Here is a 17,885-nt window from a genome sequence, read left to right as displayed (position 1 = left end):
GGGGGAACATAAAGATGAATGACCGAAGGTCTTAAAAATGAACCACACGACGCCATCCTAAATTGCCCCTCCTGCTCCACAGATTGTCCTTGAAAGAACTATAATTTGGTGTTCACAGCTCCTATTTGTTTGCATGTTTATTGTTTACCTTTATACGCATACACATGCATGCAATAAATACTACACCTTGCCTGATTGCCGGTTTATTTTATTCTCTTTTGAAGGAGCTCATCTGACATGCATAGCTTGGCTTGTTTCATCTTCATAGCAACTTCAGGAAGTGAGCTTGGTGGAAAAGAAAATTCACCCATCGGCTTTGTGACTTCATTTGAACCTATTAAACCGCCTATTGCTACAACTCTTTGCCATGAATCCATGCCAGCTCAGGGATGTTTTAATGCATGGTTTTATCCATATATTACACCATAAATTATACTTTATAAATCACAATGGCAAGGAAGGAAGGAAGGAAGGAAGGAAGGAAGGAAGGAAGGAAGGAAGGAAGGAAGGAAGGAAGGAAGGAAGGAAGGAAGGAAGGAAGGAAGGAAGGAAGGAGGCTAGTCTCTGGCCATACCATTCCCCACCCCTTTGATTTATTAGCTATTAAAGATTGGTTGTCTTATGAATTTAAAATGAGTCCTACTTGAGATAGACAATAAATAAATGAATCTTCTATAGTTCAATACCTCAACATTTGCCCATCTATGTTTGGATAATTTTTAAAAAATGTATATTGTTTGATCAATTTTGTTTTGTTTCACTTGCTTTGGCTTTTCCTTTGTTGTTCAGTGAATATATTGGCCGTTTTATAAATAAATTCAGGAATGCAAATTTTGGTGAATTATTGGCAGAATAATTAACAAAAGAATTATTGGCAAAAGAAAGCTCAGGACCATATAGGTTGGAAACATGCAGATAGATAAATAGATGATAGAGATAGAAAAAGAGAGAGAGAGACCTATACATACATATGTCTGTACTTCCTAACCCTAACCCTAACTTCCTGTTAGTTGCTAACTAGATTTAATTATCAAATTTCATCAGGCATAAAATTACTCCTACGCTATCTCTTCAGTCCCACAATCTAGAAAACAGTGTGAAGACTAACCAGCTCATTGAACATTTTATCATGCAGCTGGAAGACTGACGATAGTCACAATTAGATCAAGAACATACGGAATGCATTATTTTAATCTTGCTCATAGTCCTTGCTATAATGCAAATTATAGACACTTCTTTCCTCTCCCCTGTTTAATGTGAAGCACATGAGATGCTATTTTATTTGGTGCCTGGTGCTTTGTAGTCGCCTCTGATGCTGCAGCACAATTAGATAACAAAGCTTTGTGGGGGCTGGAGGATGATCCTCATCTGAATGCCATTTATTACCAGAAGGCTATAATTGGAGGATAAGCACAGTCAGAGGAGGATCTAACAACAGAGGAGGAAGAAAGCAAGCATGAGAAAATAAATATTTTATGGAAAATTTGACTGAAAAAAAACTTTGTCTGATGGTCCGCTTTATTTAGACTCTCAGTGAATTCAGGTGGACCCCACATGAATGAATCTAGAGTTCACATCAGACCTTCCACCCTCATTTGCTCTGGTTAGCCTTTTCTTATTTAATTTGATTATGAACGATTTATTTAAACTTTTCCTCCTTTCATTCCCTTGATTTCAAAATGCCTAGATTTCCTCTCTGTTCAAAGGCTTCCAGGTCTGCTACTGATAATGGTACCAATGAAAATAAGATTTTTGTCCATCTTGAGGATTCTTTTTGATAAGACTGGATCTTAATTTAACATTCTAAAACACACTTATCCAAAGGTAAAAAGATCCACAGATGCTCTTAGGATTTTATGAATTTAAATTCAGCTGAACAAGAGAAATGTTGTGATGGTCAAGATAGTTCAACAATCAAATCAAAAACTTACAGGGAAAGTGAGATGATCCTTGTTGGAGATCTTTGGCCAAAGATTGAGGAATAAAGCACTATGGACACTCCAGCTCTGGGAGACACTGATCTATTATTCTTTGAACATCTATAGATAGCTTGGCTGCTAGTAGTCTGGAGTTCGTTATTATTCTATTATTTCATGCTGCATCCAATCCAACCTGCTCTACCCAGAATAAATTCATTTCACTTTTCTTCTTCCTCCTTCAGGGCCATAATTTGCACCATCCCTCTCACTGACCAAATGACCAATGCCATTTCCACATCCTTCTCAGCCATGTGGTCAGTTCCTCAACATTTTCAATGAAGCAGTACTGTTGCAAAGAATAAACAGGGAAAAGCAAACCTTGATTTATACTGTGTCTAATATGCTCTTTATCACTTCTAGATACCGTAATTCAAGATGCCCATTTCTGCAGTATCTTCTGCGGACTCAAACTTCTTTACTGATTACTAAATAAACATTCAACTGACTGGTGGTTGAAGATCCAGAGGCCATTACTAAGGCAGTGAATGGTCCTGGACAGAAGATCGATGGTGAATGTGTCGATGCTGTTGTGGGCCATCATCTGGACTCTGTGGTTTAATGTGGTCTGTAGACCACTGTTTGAAAATCACTGATCAAAAAGAGCACCTATTTTGTGCCAAATAAGTTATTTTAGGAGTAGTTTCTTCTTTCTAATCTGCATACTTACTGCCTGTAGTTGTATGCTATGTCTGCAAATTCCTTTCTTCTGGCCCGGTAAACTGGATCTTTGAAACCCTAAAAACAGATAATAAAAAAGATTGATTTGTGAGCATTTAAAAATGTAGGTACAATTTAAAGAAAATGGATATATTGCAAGTTGATTTAAGGCAAATCATGCTTTAGAAGGGAGTGGAGGAGTGAATGATCAAGTTTCACCAAAAGGTTCAAATACCTGACCTAGGCATACGAGAGAAACTTGACAGCAAGTTTAACAGAAATATGCAATAGTACAGCCCTGGGAGAACATAATTAGTTTTCATTGTTTTAAAAACACCAATTAGACCTCCATCCTGTCCCACATTGGAATAACCTTCCTGAAGAGCACTGATTCACTGATTTGTATTGGTTTTAATCCTATGTTAGCAGCCGAAATGAGGCACCTGCGATTTCAGTGGTCCTATAAATTGGATTAAAGGGACGCGGTGGCTCAGTGGGTTAGGCCACTGAGCTTGTCGATCAGAAGGTCGGCAGTTTGGCGGGTCGAATCCCGAGTGCCACATAACAGAGTGAGCGCCTGTTACTCATCCCAGCTTCTGCCAACCTAGCAGTTCGAAAGCACGTAAAAAATGCAAGTAGAAAAATAGGGACCACTACGGTGGGAAGGTAACAACGTTCCGTGCGCCTTTGGTGTCTAGTCATGCCGGCCACATGACCACAGAGACGTCCTCGGACAAGCGCTGGCTCTTTGGCTTTGAAACAGAGATGAGCACCGGCCCCTAGAGTTGGAAATGACCAGCACGCATGTGCGGGGGAACATTTACCTTTACCTTTATAAATTGGATTAAATAAATAATGAAGACATTTTTCATTATTTGTAACCACACAGTAGATTTTAATTATTTACTCTTCAAAGTTTAAATGCCTGCCCATTTTAATGAAATAACTCTAGGTATTTAACAAGCATAAAAACAAAAACTCTCATATAAAAACATTAGGGGGAAAAACCAGCAAAAATTCTCCCTAAAAAGTCTGTTAACCAAGAGAAAATCAGAAATCTGGCTTAACTATTGGTAGGTGCTAAAGCCTGAGAGATGACCTGGATTTTTAAAGTTTTCCAAAAGGCCACAAGAGCAGGATCAGGGACACCTTAAATCAGCTGTTCTCCAGGGCAGGCACCAGAAGAGATCCCAGATTATTTTGGTATTTATGAAAATACAATACTTCACTGTACTAGTATTCTAACCCTGAATTTTATAAATCAAACAATAATATACTTACTATAGACAAATGGTTGGAAAGAAAATGCCTACTTTTTAATTATTTAAAAATGAAAATAAAAATGTAAAATGACAACACATCATAATTAAATACAATAATGATTATGATTATAATGATAAATTGTATCAGAAGAGAGAAATACTGAGTGATAACTGTCAACCAGCCTGCCTATTCTAGAGTCCTGCTTTTCTTAGTAAATCCCAAACCCCCAAAAGACATTTTCAATGTCCAAAATAAGGTATTGGTTCCAGATACAAAATGGAAACCAGTGCAGCTGTATTAAAAAAATATTCATCCCTAGAAGAATAGCATCAGGATCACAAGAGTGATCACTCTATATTAGTATCACTCTATATTTCACTAATGATGGGTCTATGACAATTTGCCTTGGCCAACTCACCATGGCCAACTCACCACAGCCAACTTGTTGTGGTCAACTTGCTGCAGGATAACTCGCCATAGGACAACTGCAGGACAACTACTGCAGGTCAAATGTTACACTGATATCAAAGAAATAGTGGGATAGAACCATTGAAGAAAGGATGCAAAAGGAGGGACAGAATGAAATGTGAATGACAAAAATTTAAATATTTTTAAATTTATTTTAAATAATTAAATAGAATTGTTAAATTGTCCCGCAGAGAGTTGTCCCACGGTGAGTCGGCCATGGTGAGTTGTCCTGAGGGAGTTGGCCATGGCAAGTTGGCTGCAATGAGTTGGCTGTGGCAAGTTGTCCCATTCTGCTAATGAGGCCAATACCTGGAATATTTCATCCAGTTCTATGATACAAAAAAGATGCTGAAACACCAGACAGAATGCAGAGAAGAGCAACAAAGATGATAAAGAGGTCTGGAGTCTGAACCGTAAGATAAACCGTTAAAGGAACTAGATAATGTCTAGACTAAAAAAGAGAAGTCTTAGGGATAAAGATGATGGCTGTCTTCCAGTACTTGAGGAGTTATCATAGAGATGAGGGGATTGACTTATTGTCCAAAGCGCCTGAGGGTATGTCAAGAAGCAATGGATGGAAGCTCATTAAAGAGACATCCAACCTGGAACTAAGGAGGAATTTTCTGACAGTGAAAAGTATTATCAAATGGAACAGCTTACTTTCCAGAACTGTGGGTTCTCCATTGCTGGAATTTTTAAAGAAAAGATTTTTCTGGGATGGGCAGGGGATGGGTTAGAAAACCTCTAAGGTCTTTTCCAGCCCTATGATTCCATGATACCTCTGTACTGTTAAACACTTGGGTGATGGCATCATGATAATAATTGTATACTAGAATCTGATAGCTTCACTTATCCTACATAGGGCAGATTAATTCCCTAGGATGAAGCTAAGATCTAAGTAGGCTGAAGCAAAATTAATATATATACTGAGGAAATTTCAGATAATATTTCCAGTTTGACGTATTATAGGCAATATATAGGTGTACCTTTGTTTCTCCATTCCAAACAAAAACAACAGCAAACCCTACAAGAAAAGGGCCACTGATTAACTGTTTCTAGCAGTTGGAATTGAGATGAGTCTTTCATTTGGATGCATTATCTTTTCTTACTGTGCTTCTGTATCTATAATATTATTCACTTGTTCTTCAGGACAATGACCCCCATTCACCTTATTTTGTTCTAGGACTCGACCAAATATTGTGTGTGCCAAATAATTGTATGGGGTGCATTATTCATTTTAGATTAAACTAGTGAGCTAGTGAAAGGCTAATCACTCTTCCTCAATTAGTGTAATAGCAGTATTTTTGCTGTATTCTGTATAATTTATTTACAAGTACCCAGCTTCAGTTAAATTAATAGTGATAATTACTGGCTATGCTACATCTTCTGACATCAGAAGGATACAGAATGTTGTTTTCCTGATCAGTGGTAAGCAATTATGTGGTCATTCATCCAAAATTGTATTTGCTACACAACAGTGTGTTGTACTGTGAACCTCTCCCTCTCTCTCTGTCTTTCTCAACTAGTGACTAGTAGAGAAAGGTCCCCCTCCTAGCACCCAAAAAATGTTACTATCACCACAAGCTGATCGTTGCTTTAAATCCCGCCCCCATATCTCTCCCTCTGTCCTTCCCCCCCCACCACACACACACACACCTTTCTCTCTCTTTATTTTGGATTTTTACTAGAATACCAAAATACATAATTTATCAAAGCTCTAAAAACACTGGAACCAAATGTTTAGAATTTTTTAAAAAGGGATTATTTAGAGAAAGAGTTAAAATGGAGAAGAAGAAAAAGGCAGAATAAAGAAGATATCACATCTTTCAGGGAGATATAACAACTCTATGTGTTGCTTGTTGTCTGCTGAGTACTTCCAAACAATATGCAAGATACCTTGCTGTAAAGGGAGCTTATTTGATCTCCCATTAAAATATTTCCTGCATTCAGAGCTTAATTAACATCACTTAATTATAGGAGCCTCAAGTCAATTAAAAATGCCCCTCACTGTTTTTTCCCAATGAAGTGATAGCATAAATTCTGATATCAGTGGTCTAACTAATCAGATACACAAAAACCACTCTTAATTACTCTGAATTCACATGTTAAAAAAAAAATCCAAAGTTTTTGTGATGTTTCTCAATCTCACAAACCCTAGATGGCACTGTTGAGCTACAACAGAATTTTCCTCCTCCTCCAACATGGATATTTTTTAACCTAAATTTCTTTAAATTGTGACATTGCATAAGTAATTTTGAAAGTTATAGTTATTGTACATCACTGTGTTAGGGATTGATGACAAATCTATCAAATTGTAAGAAATCATACATTCTTGGAAATGGATAGATTTTTGTTTAAATTATCTATGCACATTTTCATCTGCACCATTTGGATTATAAGAAATTCCCTACTTGTATGATTCTGACTGTTGCTTTTAAATATGCCCCTAACTTCACAAAGATGGAGCTTTATACCAATAACCACAAATGAAGGTCATAATGCAGACCTTTTTTGTCTATGTGGCAACCATCCTGGTGCCCTCAAAATGTTGTTTTGGGCTCAATGGCCAAAATTCTCACTTCTGGAATTCTCAATTCTCAAATCTGAATGATATTTACATTTTAAAATGTAAAAATGCATATGAGATTAGAAACAGATTATTTTTTAAAATGACTGGGTAAAGATTTTTTTTGTCTTTAACAGATATTATCCTTTCTTACAGGATGGTCAGCATCCAGTTCTGCTCCATAGCTGAGGATCTGATTGGCAAATCTGTCCAGTTCTTGAATAGTTCTTGGGAACCATGGCACTAAAAAGCAGAAAAGAAACACCAGTTGTGATTAGTTCCTTGACACTTCATAGCAGGGTAAGGAATATTAAGTTAGATTCCTGTTACTTTATTCAATTTTCACTTGACCTTTACACTGAAATATAAATAATAGATCATTTACTATATAACATTGGGTTAAAGAGTGGAATTGCTAGACTTGTTCAGTAAATTTTGTCCTGGTGGCTAAGAAAGAGCTCAATGGCTTGCCCAAATAACTGGGAAAAATACAGATGAATATATTGGAGGCCATTTTCTAAGCCACTGTTTTTCCAGTTTATATTCTGCAAGAAGCAAGAATATAAACAAACCAATAAAATGATTGGTGTAAAAGAAAGGTGTGAGCATAGAACTCTTACTGATTGGACCACTAAAAAAGATTAATATATATTGAAATGCATCCATTTTTTCTCCTTGGCAATGACCTCTTGATAGACTTGTATCCATATTTTCCATTTCCATTTTTTCCCAGTTTTTCATTTTCTTATTTTCAATTCTATTCACATCTCTCCAAAACTTTAGTTGTATTCCATCTACACTACAGAATATTAAAGTGAACAACAGTCTATGTTGCATATATAATATCCATTTTGTGTTGTGCTTTGAATATTTGGTGTGATTACTGAACCAGGATCTTAGGGAGGAACATAAAACATCTCCATTATCGTCTCTGAGCTGTGTTCATTTTTCACATTGGTCTATTTTATTTCTTTTGATTTGCAGAAATGAGGACTTTCTTATGAAGCTTAGTCAGGATTTAAATAAAAACTACTGGGTTTTGTTTTGGTTTTTTGAGCCACTTGATGGCAGCAGTAGCAAATATTATAGCTTTGAGCATATATATATATATATTAATCCCATTTATATCCCGCCCTTCTCCGAAGACTCAGGGCGGCTTACAATCTAAGAAGCACAAATCAATGTGCTTAGCAATAGCCTTCATTCTATGTATATGCCTGCTTATTAGGGCTTTCGCCCCGCCCCAAGCGGCATTATTACAAAGTCAGCTTATTGCCCCCAACAATCTGGGTCCTCATTTTACCTACCTCGGAAGGATGGAAAGCTGAGTCAACCTTGAGCTTGGTGGGATTCGAACCTGCACTAATTGCAGGCAGCTGGTGTTACTTAAGGAGGCATTAGCCCACTGCTCCACCAAGGCTCTTTGTGCATGGAAATCTCTTTTTAACGGAAATCCAAACTCTTCGGAGAAACAATTGTGCCCTGAAGATTTTTAACAAAATAATTGAAGCAAGACACCCAGTTGGATCCATGCCTGTTATGATCCTCAGGCACAGTAACACTCTCAAATACTGAGGTTTCTCTTATGAAACTGAATGCTTCTAAGACCCACAGTTACATAACTTGAGCCGTTCAGGACCTTGAGAGCTAATTTCTTGACTCAAATTCTACAGATCAAAAAACTTCCTTTCATCTTAAAATTTCTCTTTTACTTATTGCATTCTTGCAATCCTACTCACATTGCTTGGCATGTTGTAATTAATAGTGACATAGTAGCATCATATTCATATAAGTAACCAACTTGTTGACTAAGGACCTTCTTTGGGACTTTGAGGGGGAAAGAGCTGCTTAAATTTATGTATCCTAGGAAGAGGCACAAGTTATAAGAAGAGGCTAGATTCCTCCAAAAGAAGTTAAAGGGAATTTTCAGAAAGTTTTAAATTCCTTTGTTTTGCTTAACACATTAAATTTAAAGTTGAATAAAGTTCAGAGTCCTATTGAGAATAAAGAATATTCAAAACTTTGCTACCCTTGCAGATATCACTGGCATGGTTCTCTCAATAAAAAGCAGTCTGGTTAGTCAGACCAAATGACTCCAAGCAGCAGCGTTGCTTCCTACAATAGACAAAAAAGTGCCTGTGGAAAGCCCATAACAGCGAGCACAGTATTGTGCTTTGTTGTTTATTTCCCAATAACTCTAATTTAAAGGCACTAGCTTTTAGACCTCAAGGCTGGTAATGATGCTCTAATCCTTCAGGAGCTTCTCCAATCAGAACCGATGTGCAAAAAGTGGGTTGCATGTACCTTACAAATATCCTTATTTAGACCTTTCCAAACATTCCTATGCATTAGATAGAATAGAATAGAATAGAATAGAATAGAATAGAATAGAATAGAATAGAATAGAATAGAATAGAATAGAATAGAATAGAATAGAATAGAATAGAATAGAATAGAATAGAATCTATACCATCTCAGACTCTAGTCTCTTCTTAAAAATCTCCAATGATGGAGCGCCCAGGATTTCTGGAGGCAAGCTGTTCCACTGGTTGATTGTCCTCGCTGTCAGGAAGTTTCTCTTTAATTCCAGGTTGCTTCTCCCTTTGATCGGTGTCTAGTCATTGCTTCTCTTCCTTCCCTCTTCCTTGTGACAGCCCCTCAGATACTGGAATACTATTATCTTTTTTGGTTGCTGTTACACACTGCTGGCTCATGGTTAAGTGATCGTCCACTAGGACTCCACAGTCCCTCTGACAGTTACTGTTTTTAAGCCAGGTCATGCCCAATCTGTACTTGTACCTTTGATTTTTCCTGCCTAAATGTAAAACTGATTTTCTCCACATTGAAACTCATTTTGTTGGATAGGGCCCATTGTTCAAGTTTGTCTAGATCTTTCTGGATCCTGAGTTTGTCTTCTGGGGTGTTGGTTACTCCTACCAATTTGGTATAACCTGCAAATTTGATGAGTTCCTCTTTAATTCCCTCATCTAAGTCATTTAGGAAGATGTTGAAGAGTACTGGGCCTAAGACGGAACCTAGGACATACAACTCCCCCCCCTTACATGTTTAGCATTTTATAATGGTATTTTAATACAAGTTTGACCTTTCACTGGAATAGTGTCACCTCCACTGTAGCTTTTGTTTATTTTCGTAGCTTTATTAGCTTTATTATTCTGATTCTAACTTGAAAGTATATTATATAAAAGAGAGAGAGAGAGAGAGAGAGAGAGAGAGAGAGAGAGAGAGAGAGAGAGAGAGAGAGAGAGAGAGAGAGAGAGAGAGAGATTCAGAACTACCCCCAAATTAAGTTATATTATTTCATCTCATATAAACATGTGAAGGACTACTTTAAAAATAGAACATTTTAGAACATGCTGGGATATATATTTTTTCTGAGGTTGTTAATGAATGGCCAGCACAAGCAGTTGCAACATTGACACTCCATGGACCTCTGTAGGGCCCACGCAAGTTGTTTAGTAATAAATATTGATTTGTATGCAGGAGGAATAGCAGCATTTTATGGTCCTGCTGTGGACACCCAAGTGGTGACCAATTTGCTAGAGGTCAGATGCTTAATGGGATGCTAATCAGCTATTTATATGAGAGCAAGGAAACCAAAGAGATTCAGAGAATCTCCAGAACTTTGCCCATTTGGGGGAGGGGGTCAATGACAGGACTTCAATATTTATTGCCATTTTCAGCTCAGGTTGGAGCCTTCTTTAAACATGGCCAACTGTTCTGGCCAGCCCCAGGGCCCCAAGCTAACAAGGCTTCTACAGACCCTCAGCTTCCAACTTGTCTCCAAACTGCAATAAATTATTTCTGTTTTCTCACTGAAACTGAATCATATTTAATTATTTCGCTCAGGACTCCAAGGAATCTAAGCATATTGAAAGCACTACATTGTGTCTTCATGACAATTCATTTGAACCTTTAGTGCAGTTCGATTATCAACTATACAATTACCCCAGAACCCTGTGATCAAAACCATAATTCATTATAGATATTCTGAAGCTTTTGGGGCCAGTTGCCAAATTTAGGATTTTGAGAAGTTATTATGGGCACTGTTGCAACAAAATGTGGTTAACCTGGCAAACCACAAAAGTCCTTTTCATCAGAGGGTAACTATAATAAATGTAAATAAATAAATATCCCCTTTAATGTAGAAGGGTCTGTCTGATGCACAGCTTTCTTCTGACTTTTTTCAGTCTTTTTATCATTTTAATTTTCTAAAACTGCCTTTGGGGTTTTGCAGAGCCCGAAGCTTGTTTAACATCAAAAAACTATTAGATGGGGCAATTCATATTTGAGGTTGGGGCTTTGTTTTGTACTACAGTAAGTCTCCTTTCTGCTGTTAATAGCTAAATTCTTACAGCACATGGAAGGACTATCCACTCAGGTCTATCTCAATCTCACTGCAGAGTGTTACACAAACTCAGCCAGAGGGTGAATCTAAGTCTCAACTCCAATGTTAAATGTGGGTATAAGAATTCTGATCATAACAGAGATATAAACTCTAGAGACTTATACTAGAGTCTTCTGGTATACAAACAAATGGTTCTCTTAAAAGCAGGGTGGGTGGGAAAGCCTTCCCTGCTGTGTGATTGAGGAAAATGTATCACAAACAAACCTTAACTGCTCTATGATATTCCTAAGATTAATGATCCTGCTCTTAGTGATGGGCAGGATACCCTATCCATCACTATTAATTTGTCATCAAGACTGTACGTATCTCACCATCTGCCCAGCTATTCAGAAGCTAAAGTAGTTCAGACCTGGATAGTTATCCACTCCTATTTACTGGTATGTGTGTGTGCTTATTGCATGCTTTTATTTTTTAAAAAAATCTCTTTCGTTCCTTCTCTTTATCAATCATACCAGTTCCACAAATATGTGCTTTTTCTTTTAATTTAGTTTCTGATTATACATTTATGAATGTAGACCACGGGGGGGGGGGGGAGAGAAAGATGTACAAATCTAGTAGAGTGTGTTTACAGACACCTATATATACAACAGATCTTTAGATCTGGAAACATATTGGTCATCTGGAAATATATTGATGAAGCTGGCTATAAGCAAATCATTTGAATGGTCTTACTCTGTGGATTTGAAGTTTTTTGTTAGTGGTACACAAGGCTTAGAAACAGAAAAATATTCCTTCTGGACTGTCAACCCACTGCACCTTTTAAAATATATTATTTGTATACAGTTCAGCTTTGACTGTAACATTACCATGTATTAAATCAGGGCTTTAGACTTCTGTGTAATCTGGTGATGATCTGTCTATGTATACACACACATTTGTTAGTATTTCTTAAATACTAATCCTAACCTCCAAGGCCTACAAGTGACCTAAGGATGGAGCATATGGGGTTGGAATACTTTTTGCCTTTTTTTTACTTTTTCAGACTTCATAGGACAGTTCCATAAAATCGGAGGCATAATGCATCTATTTTTCTATATGTGTGGGGGGGGACACGGGGATTTCAAAAAGTGCAACCATGTATCTGACAAACCCACCCAATAGGTCAGGATAATCTATAAAATCAACAAATAAATAAAACTCAATAGTTGGGCAGATTGTGCCATTGTGAGTTCAAGGGCTGCAGAAAAGTGGATCATATATCCCATGGGATATGGGTAGCATATCCCGGTTTAAAAAAAATCATTATATCAATTAGCCCACAATAATCCATCTTAACCAGATTTATTTGAAAATACAACTAATTTGTTTCAATGGATCTTACTAAGATGAGTAGTATATATAATTGCCTCCAAGTAGAACCTTCCCCCTTATTTCTTTTCTTCCCTATTCTTTATGGCAGAATTATGATAAAGAGGGAAGAATCAAGATATTCCTTTAGCCTCCAAAAGTAATTAAACTTTCAATTTTAAGTTATTGTGGCTCCCTGACAAGCCATAACATTTTGCCTGTCATGTTCCTTTCCTTTTTTCCTTTTACAATGTCATGGGTAGGACACAAAAGAAAGGATAAGAAGATTATCAGGATTCATTTCAAGAAGATATTATTCCCCTTTCATGTTGTTCCCAGGAAGGAAAAAGACACAGCAGACCTAAAGCATTTTAAACGAACCTTTTCTGAAATCCTATTAGGATCACACCTGCCATCTGAAGAAACCATGATCAGAAGATTTCGATGAACGTACATGAAACAAATGTTTACTAAACATGTAAGTTCCTCTGACCGTATTTTCTTCTAGATTCTATATAGTGAATACAGGTAAGTCATAGATAAATAAGTATGTGCATGAATGTAGGTCTGGTTCTAATTCTTTGACTTATGCCTATTAGAATTAAGAAGTCATAGAAATCTTTGAATTTTTATGTTATCTTATGAATATGGCATGAAATAAGTTGTCCAGATAAAATAACTAAGATAAAATAATAGCCAGTAGCCAGGCCAATAAAAAATTAAGTATAATTGGAGATAACACTCAGGACCAATTGACCTAGTTTGAGGCTATGTCAGTCTTTCTTGCAGTCATTCATGAATCTGTTTTATCTGGTTTCTGTATCAGAAGGACAGAATGTAATCATTGTTAATATATTTTAATAACTAAAACATTTTTCTAAATAACTCAAGCCTAATATGCCTTTTAACTTATATTTATATGCAGTATGCACATTTCAGGATATCACAAAGGAGTATCATAAAAGATTAAAAGCAAAAATGTGTCCTTCATCATTTCTTTGTTTGAAAAATGTGAATCAGGCTGGCAGACCTTACAAATGCAAGCCAACTGAAATTCTTGAACATCCCTTGGTAAAAACAGCAAAAGCTCCCTTTTACAAAAATTTGTTAGGCTGAAACCTTTTTTTCTTACCTGCATCTTTCTTCTTTTCACGTGAAAGTTCATGAACATTTGCTCTGATGTCTTCTCTCAAGGTCTTGATGATATCTGGAAGGGCAGAAATATTCTTGCTCTCCAAATTAATGAAAAATTCATATTCATCTTTATTCAGCCGGGAAGGTCTAGATTCTATGTGAGTCAAGTTTATCCCCTTTTCCTAGAAGACAATGAAACAATTTTTTTTTTGCAGGTGGCCTAGAAAGTATCTGACAATGTGTTTTCTGTGGTCTGTGCAGAATAGTGTGTAAGAATCTTTGTTTGTTTATAAAGTATTCTAGCTATTTTTTAAAATAAAAATGTGTATTTCTGAGCTCCACAGAAAAGAAATTGGTAATTGTTATACAAGATTATAGCCATGTACATGCTATTATAATAAAGATTAAGTTGATACCTCCATAAGACCTGAATATCATGAATGTCCTACCTTTCTTCATTGCCAACTACCCTGTTTCCCCAAAAGTTATGACCTACCCCATAAATAAGCCCTAGTTTGATTTTTGGGGGTGGGCCTAATATAAGCCCTACTCCAAAAATAAGCCCTAGTTTTTGGGCAAGGCACATACTTAAAAATCAAGCTAGGGCGGGGGTGGGGTGGGTAGATCTACAGCCAGGCCTCTCCTTGCTGGCCCACTTCTTCTGCAGCATCTTCTACAGTCAGGCCTGCTTTTCGTAGTCAGAGGCCTTTCTGGAAGGCCTCTGCAGCCAAGAACTGAGCCATGGATTCAATCCATAGCTCGGTTCTGCAAGACCTCTGCAGCCGAGGGCCAAGCTATGGATTGAATCCATAGCTTGGTACTCGGCTACCTAGGCCTTCTGGAAAGGCCTGACTGCAAAATGCAAGCTGGAATTCATCTGCAAAGTGAAGCTGCTCCTTTGGCCCCAGAAGTGGACCTGTTGGGCTGGGCTGTTGATGCCAAAGGTAAGACATCCCCCGAAAATAAGACCTGGTGCCTCTTTTGGAAGCCAAAAAAAAAAAGTAAGACCCGGTCTTATTTTCAGGGAAACACGGTATTAGATCAGTGGTCATTAATCTCAATGGCTATTTGGTACCATTCAGCTCACAGATATCTTGATTCTCAATAGCAATTGCTAGGGAACATCAATACAAGATAACTACTGTCTCCATCTTCTGTCAGGTGCTTGTTGTGAGCATCTCATTGGCCACTGGGAAATAGGCTGTTGCTTCAGGTGTATCATTTTATGTTCTCCTATGAAGTATTTTTGAGGAAAGTTTACTTACAGTTAGAACCCTTACTGTTATCCATTGGGGGCATCAGAAGGCCAGATAACAACCTCCCAAAATGAATACTGTATGGAGACTCACCAAATGCCTACACTCAGATCGTTCCAGGTAATACAGTAGAAGGCTCAAACGTGACATAGATACATGACATATTACTATCCCAGTAAACCAGGAATAGTTCCAACCCTCTTGTGCTATATGAAAGATGGCAAGTACCTCCATTTCAATAGCTGATTTAAGAAACAGTCTTGTCACATATATGATGGCAGGGATGTGTCATTGCAGTCTCTCATTGATTTATTTTTAATTAAAAGAAACTAACAATATTAAAGATCAGGTGGGGCAGGTCTGATAGTTCTCAAAGAAGGTAGACCCAAGGACTATATACTCACTCCATGCCAAAGTTACTTTTTCTTTTTTTATATTTATATTTATTTATTTTAATTCCATTTATATCCCGCCCTTCTCCGAAGACTCAGGGTGGCTTACAAGCTTAGCAGTTATATAGTTGTGATCATGAAAAATGTCTATTTGAAAGACAGCTACAAAAATGAATCGAGCTATTAGTGATGTGTGGTTTTAAATATCACAAATACATAACAACACCAATATAGCAAGGTGGTTATTTTTTTTCCAGAGCTGAATATTTAATATATTCAAGAGCAGGGTATTACAGGCAGAGAGAGAAATTCAAAAGGACCATCTGCTCAGAAACAATGTACACTATTGGATCTGTTTTTTCTGAAGTTTTAAGTAATGAGCACCAAAGATGGGCTAAACTGTTTGGCCAGATACCAACACAACAAGTTGAAAAGGTCAGAAGTGCATTCAAATCCCCTGGCACAGGAAAGAGATCGTCCTAACAGGGATGGCCTCCATGCAGAGACCTCTATTAACCAAGCTGAGCCCTGAGGTCAAGTTGTTTTAGCTCTCTAAAGATCTGCACTGGTCACAGACAATGCTTTGTATTTGCTATTTAATTAGGTGCTCACAAATCATTAGAGGGCTCCAGAGCTAGGGAAGGGTGAAGTTTAAATTACTCCATGTAAGATTTATTATGATCAAGACCAGACCCTAAAACTCACAGTCTGCTCTAAGCAAGAATGCTACAGTTGGCTCTAAGCAGGAATATTATGTTTAATTATAATTCCAGTTTACTATAATTCCAATAATTCCATCATTGGAATTAAGATTTGGGATTTATAGTGAAATAGCAAGATTCTTTCTTTCAAGAAGTTGTGGTATTTCATGAAATTAATGAACAGAGAACACTAGATGGAAATGTGAAATTTTATCTTCATCTCTAGTCTTCTTCCATTGCCCTTTTGAGCTAGACAAAGGTTGCTGTATCCACCATTTTTTACATAATTGGTAGAAGCCAATAATCAAGGGGTCCTGGAAGATGACAAGCGATTAATCCCTCTAATTCTATACAGCATAACAGATACATGCTTGATTATTATGAAAGACATACTAGGGAACAAGCCTGCATCTTGAAATATATACTTACCTAGTCATATAATCCGAAGACAGGCTGCAGGAACAACACAACACAATTCCTACCAGCTGCATCTGTGGTTTCTTTAGTTGTGTGGTGGATCAGATGGGAAAGGTTTATCAAATTTATGAAATTCAAAGGAATTGTGGGAAATATAAATAGATAGCCAGATCCTTTCATTTTTTTAAAGGAGCCAGATGGAGAGAAAAAACTCCTGAAAGCATCAACCAGTCAACTATCTGCATTACAGAGCACTGTGGATCAAGGATCTATTTAATAATAAACCTTTATTGTCAAAGTACAACATGTGTACATTGAGATTAGCTGAGCCTCCCCCCGTGCTCTCTCCCCCAACATACAGTGACAACAAACCCTCCATCCTACCACACCATGTGAACCAACACCACCACACACCGGCCTCCCAAGTCAATTCTGCATAAGATTATGTCCCATTTAAAAGCCTAACAGCCCATGGATAAAAGCTGTTCTTCAGCCTGTTGGTACAGCTGGCTATACCTCTATATCTCCTACCGGATTGTAGGAGAGTAAAGAGATACTGTCCAGGGTGTGAGTCATCCCTGAGAATCTTCCTCACTCTTCCAAGGCAACGAGCCCTGGCGATGTCATCCAGTGGTGTCAGGGAACAGCCCACAATGTCTTGTGCTGTGCTCACTACCCTCTGTAATACTTTCCTATCCGCGGCTGTCAGACCAGCATACCAAACCACAATACCATACGAGAGGACGCTCTCTATAGTAGACCGGTAAAAGAGGGTCATTAGCTGTTGTTCTACCCTGTTCTTCCGCAAGACCCTAAGAAAGTGAAGCCTCTGTTGGGCCTTTCTAGCCACCTGGGTTGTGTTAACTTTCCAGGTCAGATCTTCACAGAGGTAGACTCCCAGAAATTTAAAGGAGGAAACTCTCTCTACACAGTTCTCTCCGATGTGAAGTGGGGCAGGTTCCTCCTTTTTTCTCCGGAAGTCTAACACCATCTCTTTCGTCTTGGCGATGTTTAGGTGCAAGTTGTTGTTACTACACCATATGGATAGTTTTTGTACCTCCGCCCTATATGCTGTCTCATCCCCACCTGTAATAAGACCCACCACAGTTGTATCATCTGCGAACTTGATTATCACAGTGGATGGGTCAGATGATACACAATCATAAGTGTATAGAGAGTACAGGTAGGGGCTAAGCACACAGCCCTGTGGCATGCCGGTGCAAAGCTTCAGGGGATGGACAAAGCAGTCAGCTTCCTATCTTCCTATCTTTATTTTTTTATGCTTTTATGTGACAACAAAGTTTATTTATTTATTTATTTATTAGTTTTTATAAACCGC

At 37.7% G+C, this 17,885-nt stretch overlaps 1 protein-coding gene across 1 annotated transcript in view; it reads right to left on the bottom strand.

Annotated features, from left to right (window-relative positions):
- PAH (phenylalanine hydroxylase) overlaps nucleotides 1–17,885 on the bottom strand; it is a 42,470-nt gene that overhangs the window by 10,352 nt on the left and 14,233 nt on the right. Inside the window, exons 3-5 of the mRNA XM_081330262.1 lie at nucleotides 13,779–13,962; nucleotides 7,088–7,176; nucleotides 2,647–2,714 (exon numbers count right to left, since the gene is read on the bottom strand). Of these exons, the coding sequence (XP_081186388.1) occupies nucleotides 2,647–2,714; nucleotides 7,088–7,176; nucleotides 13,779–13,962 (341 nt within the window). The remainder of the gene's footprint in view (nucleotides 1–2,646; nucleotides 2,715–7,087; nucleotides 7,177–13,778; nucleotides 13,963–17,885) is intronic.

Source organism: Vipera berus, assembly GCF_964194415.1.
Source record: "Vipera berus genome assembly, chromosome: 6".
Lineage (NCBI taxonomy): Eukaryota > Metazoa > Chordata > Lepidosauria > Squamata > Viperidae > Vipera > Vipera berus.
This window is presented reverse-complemented; position numbering and strand designations above follow the sequence as displayed.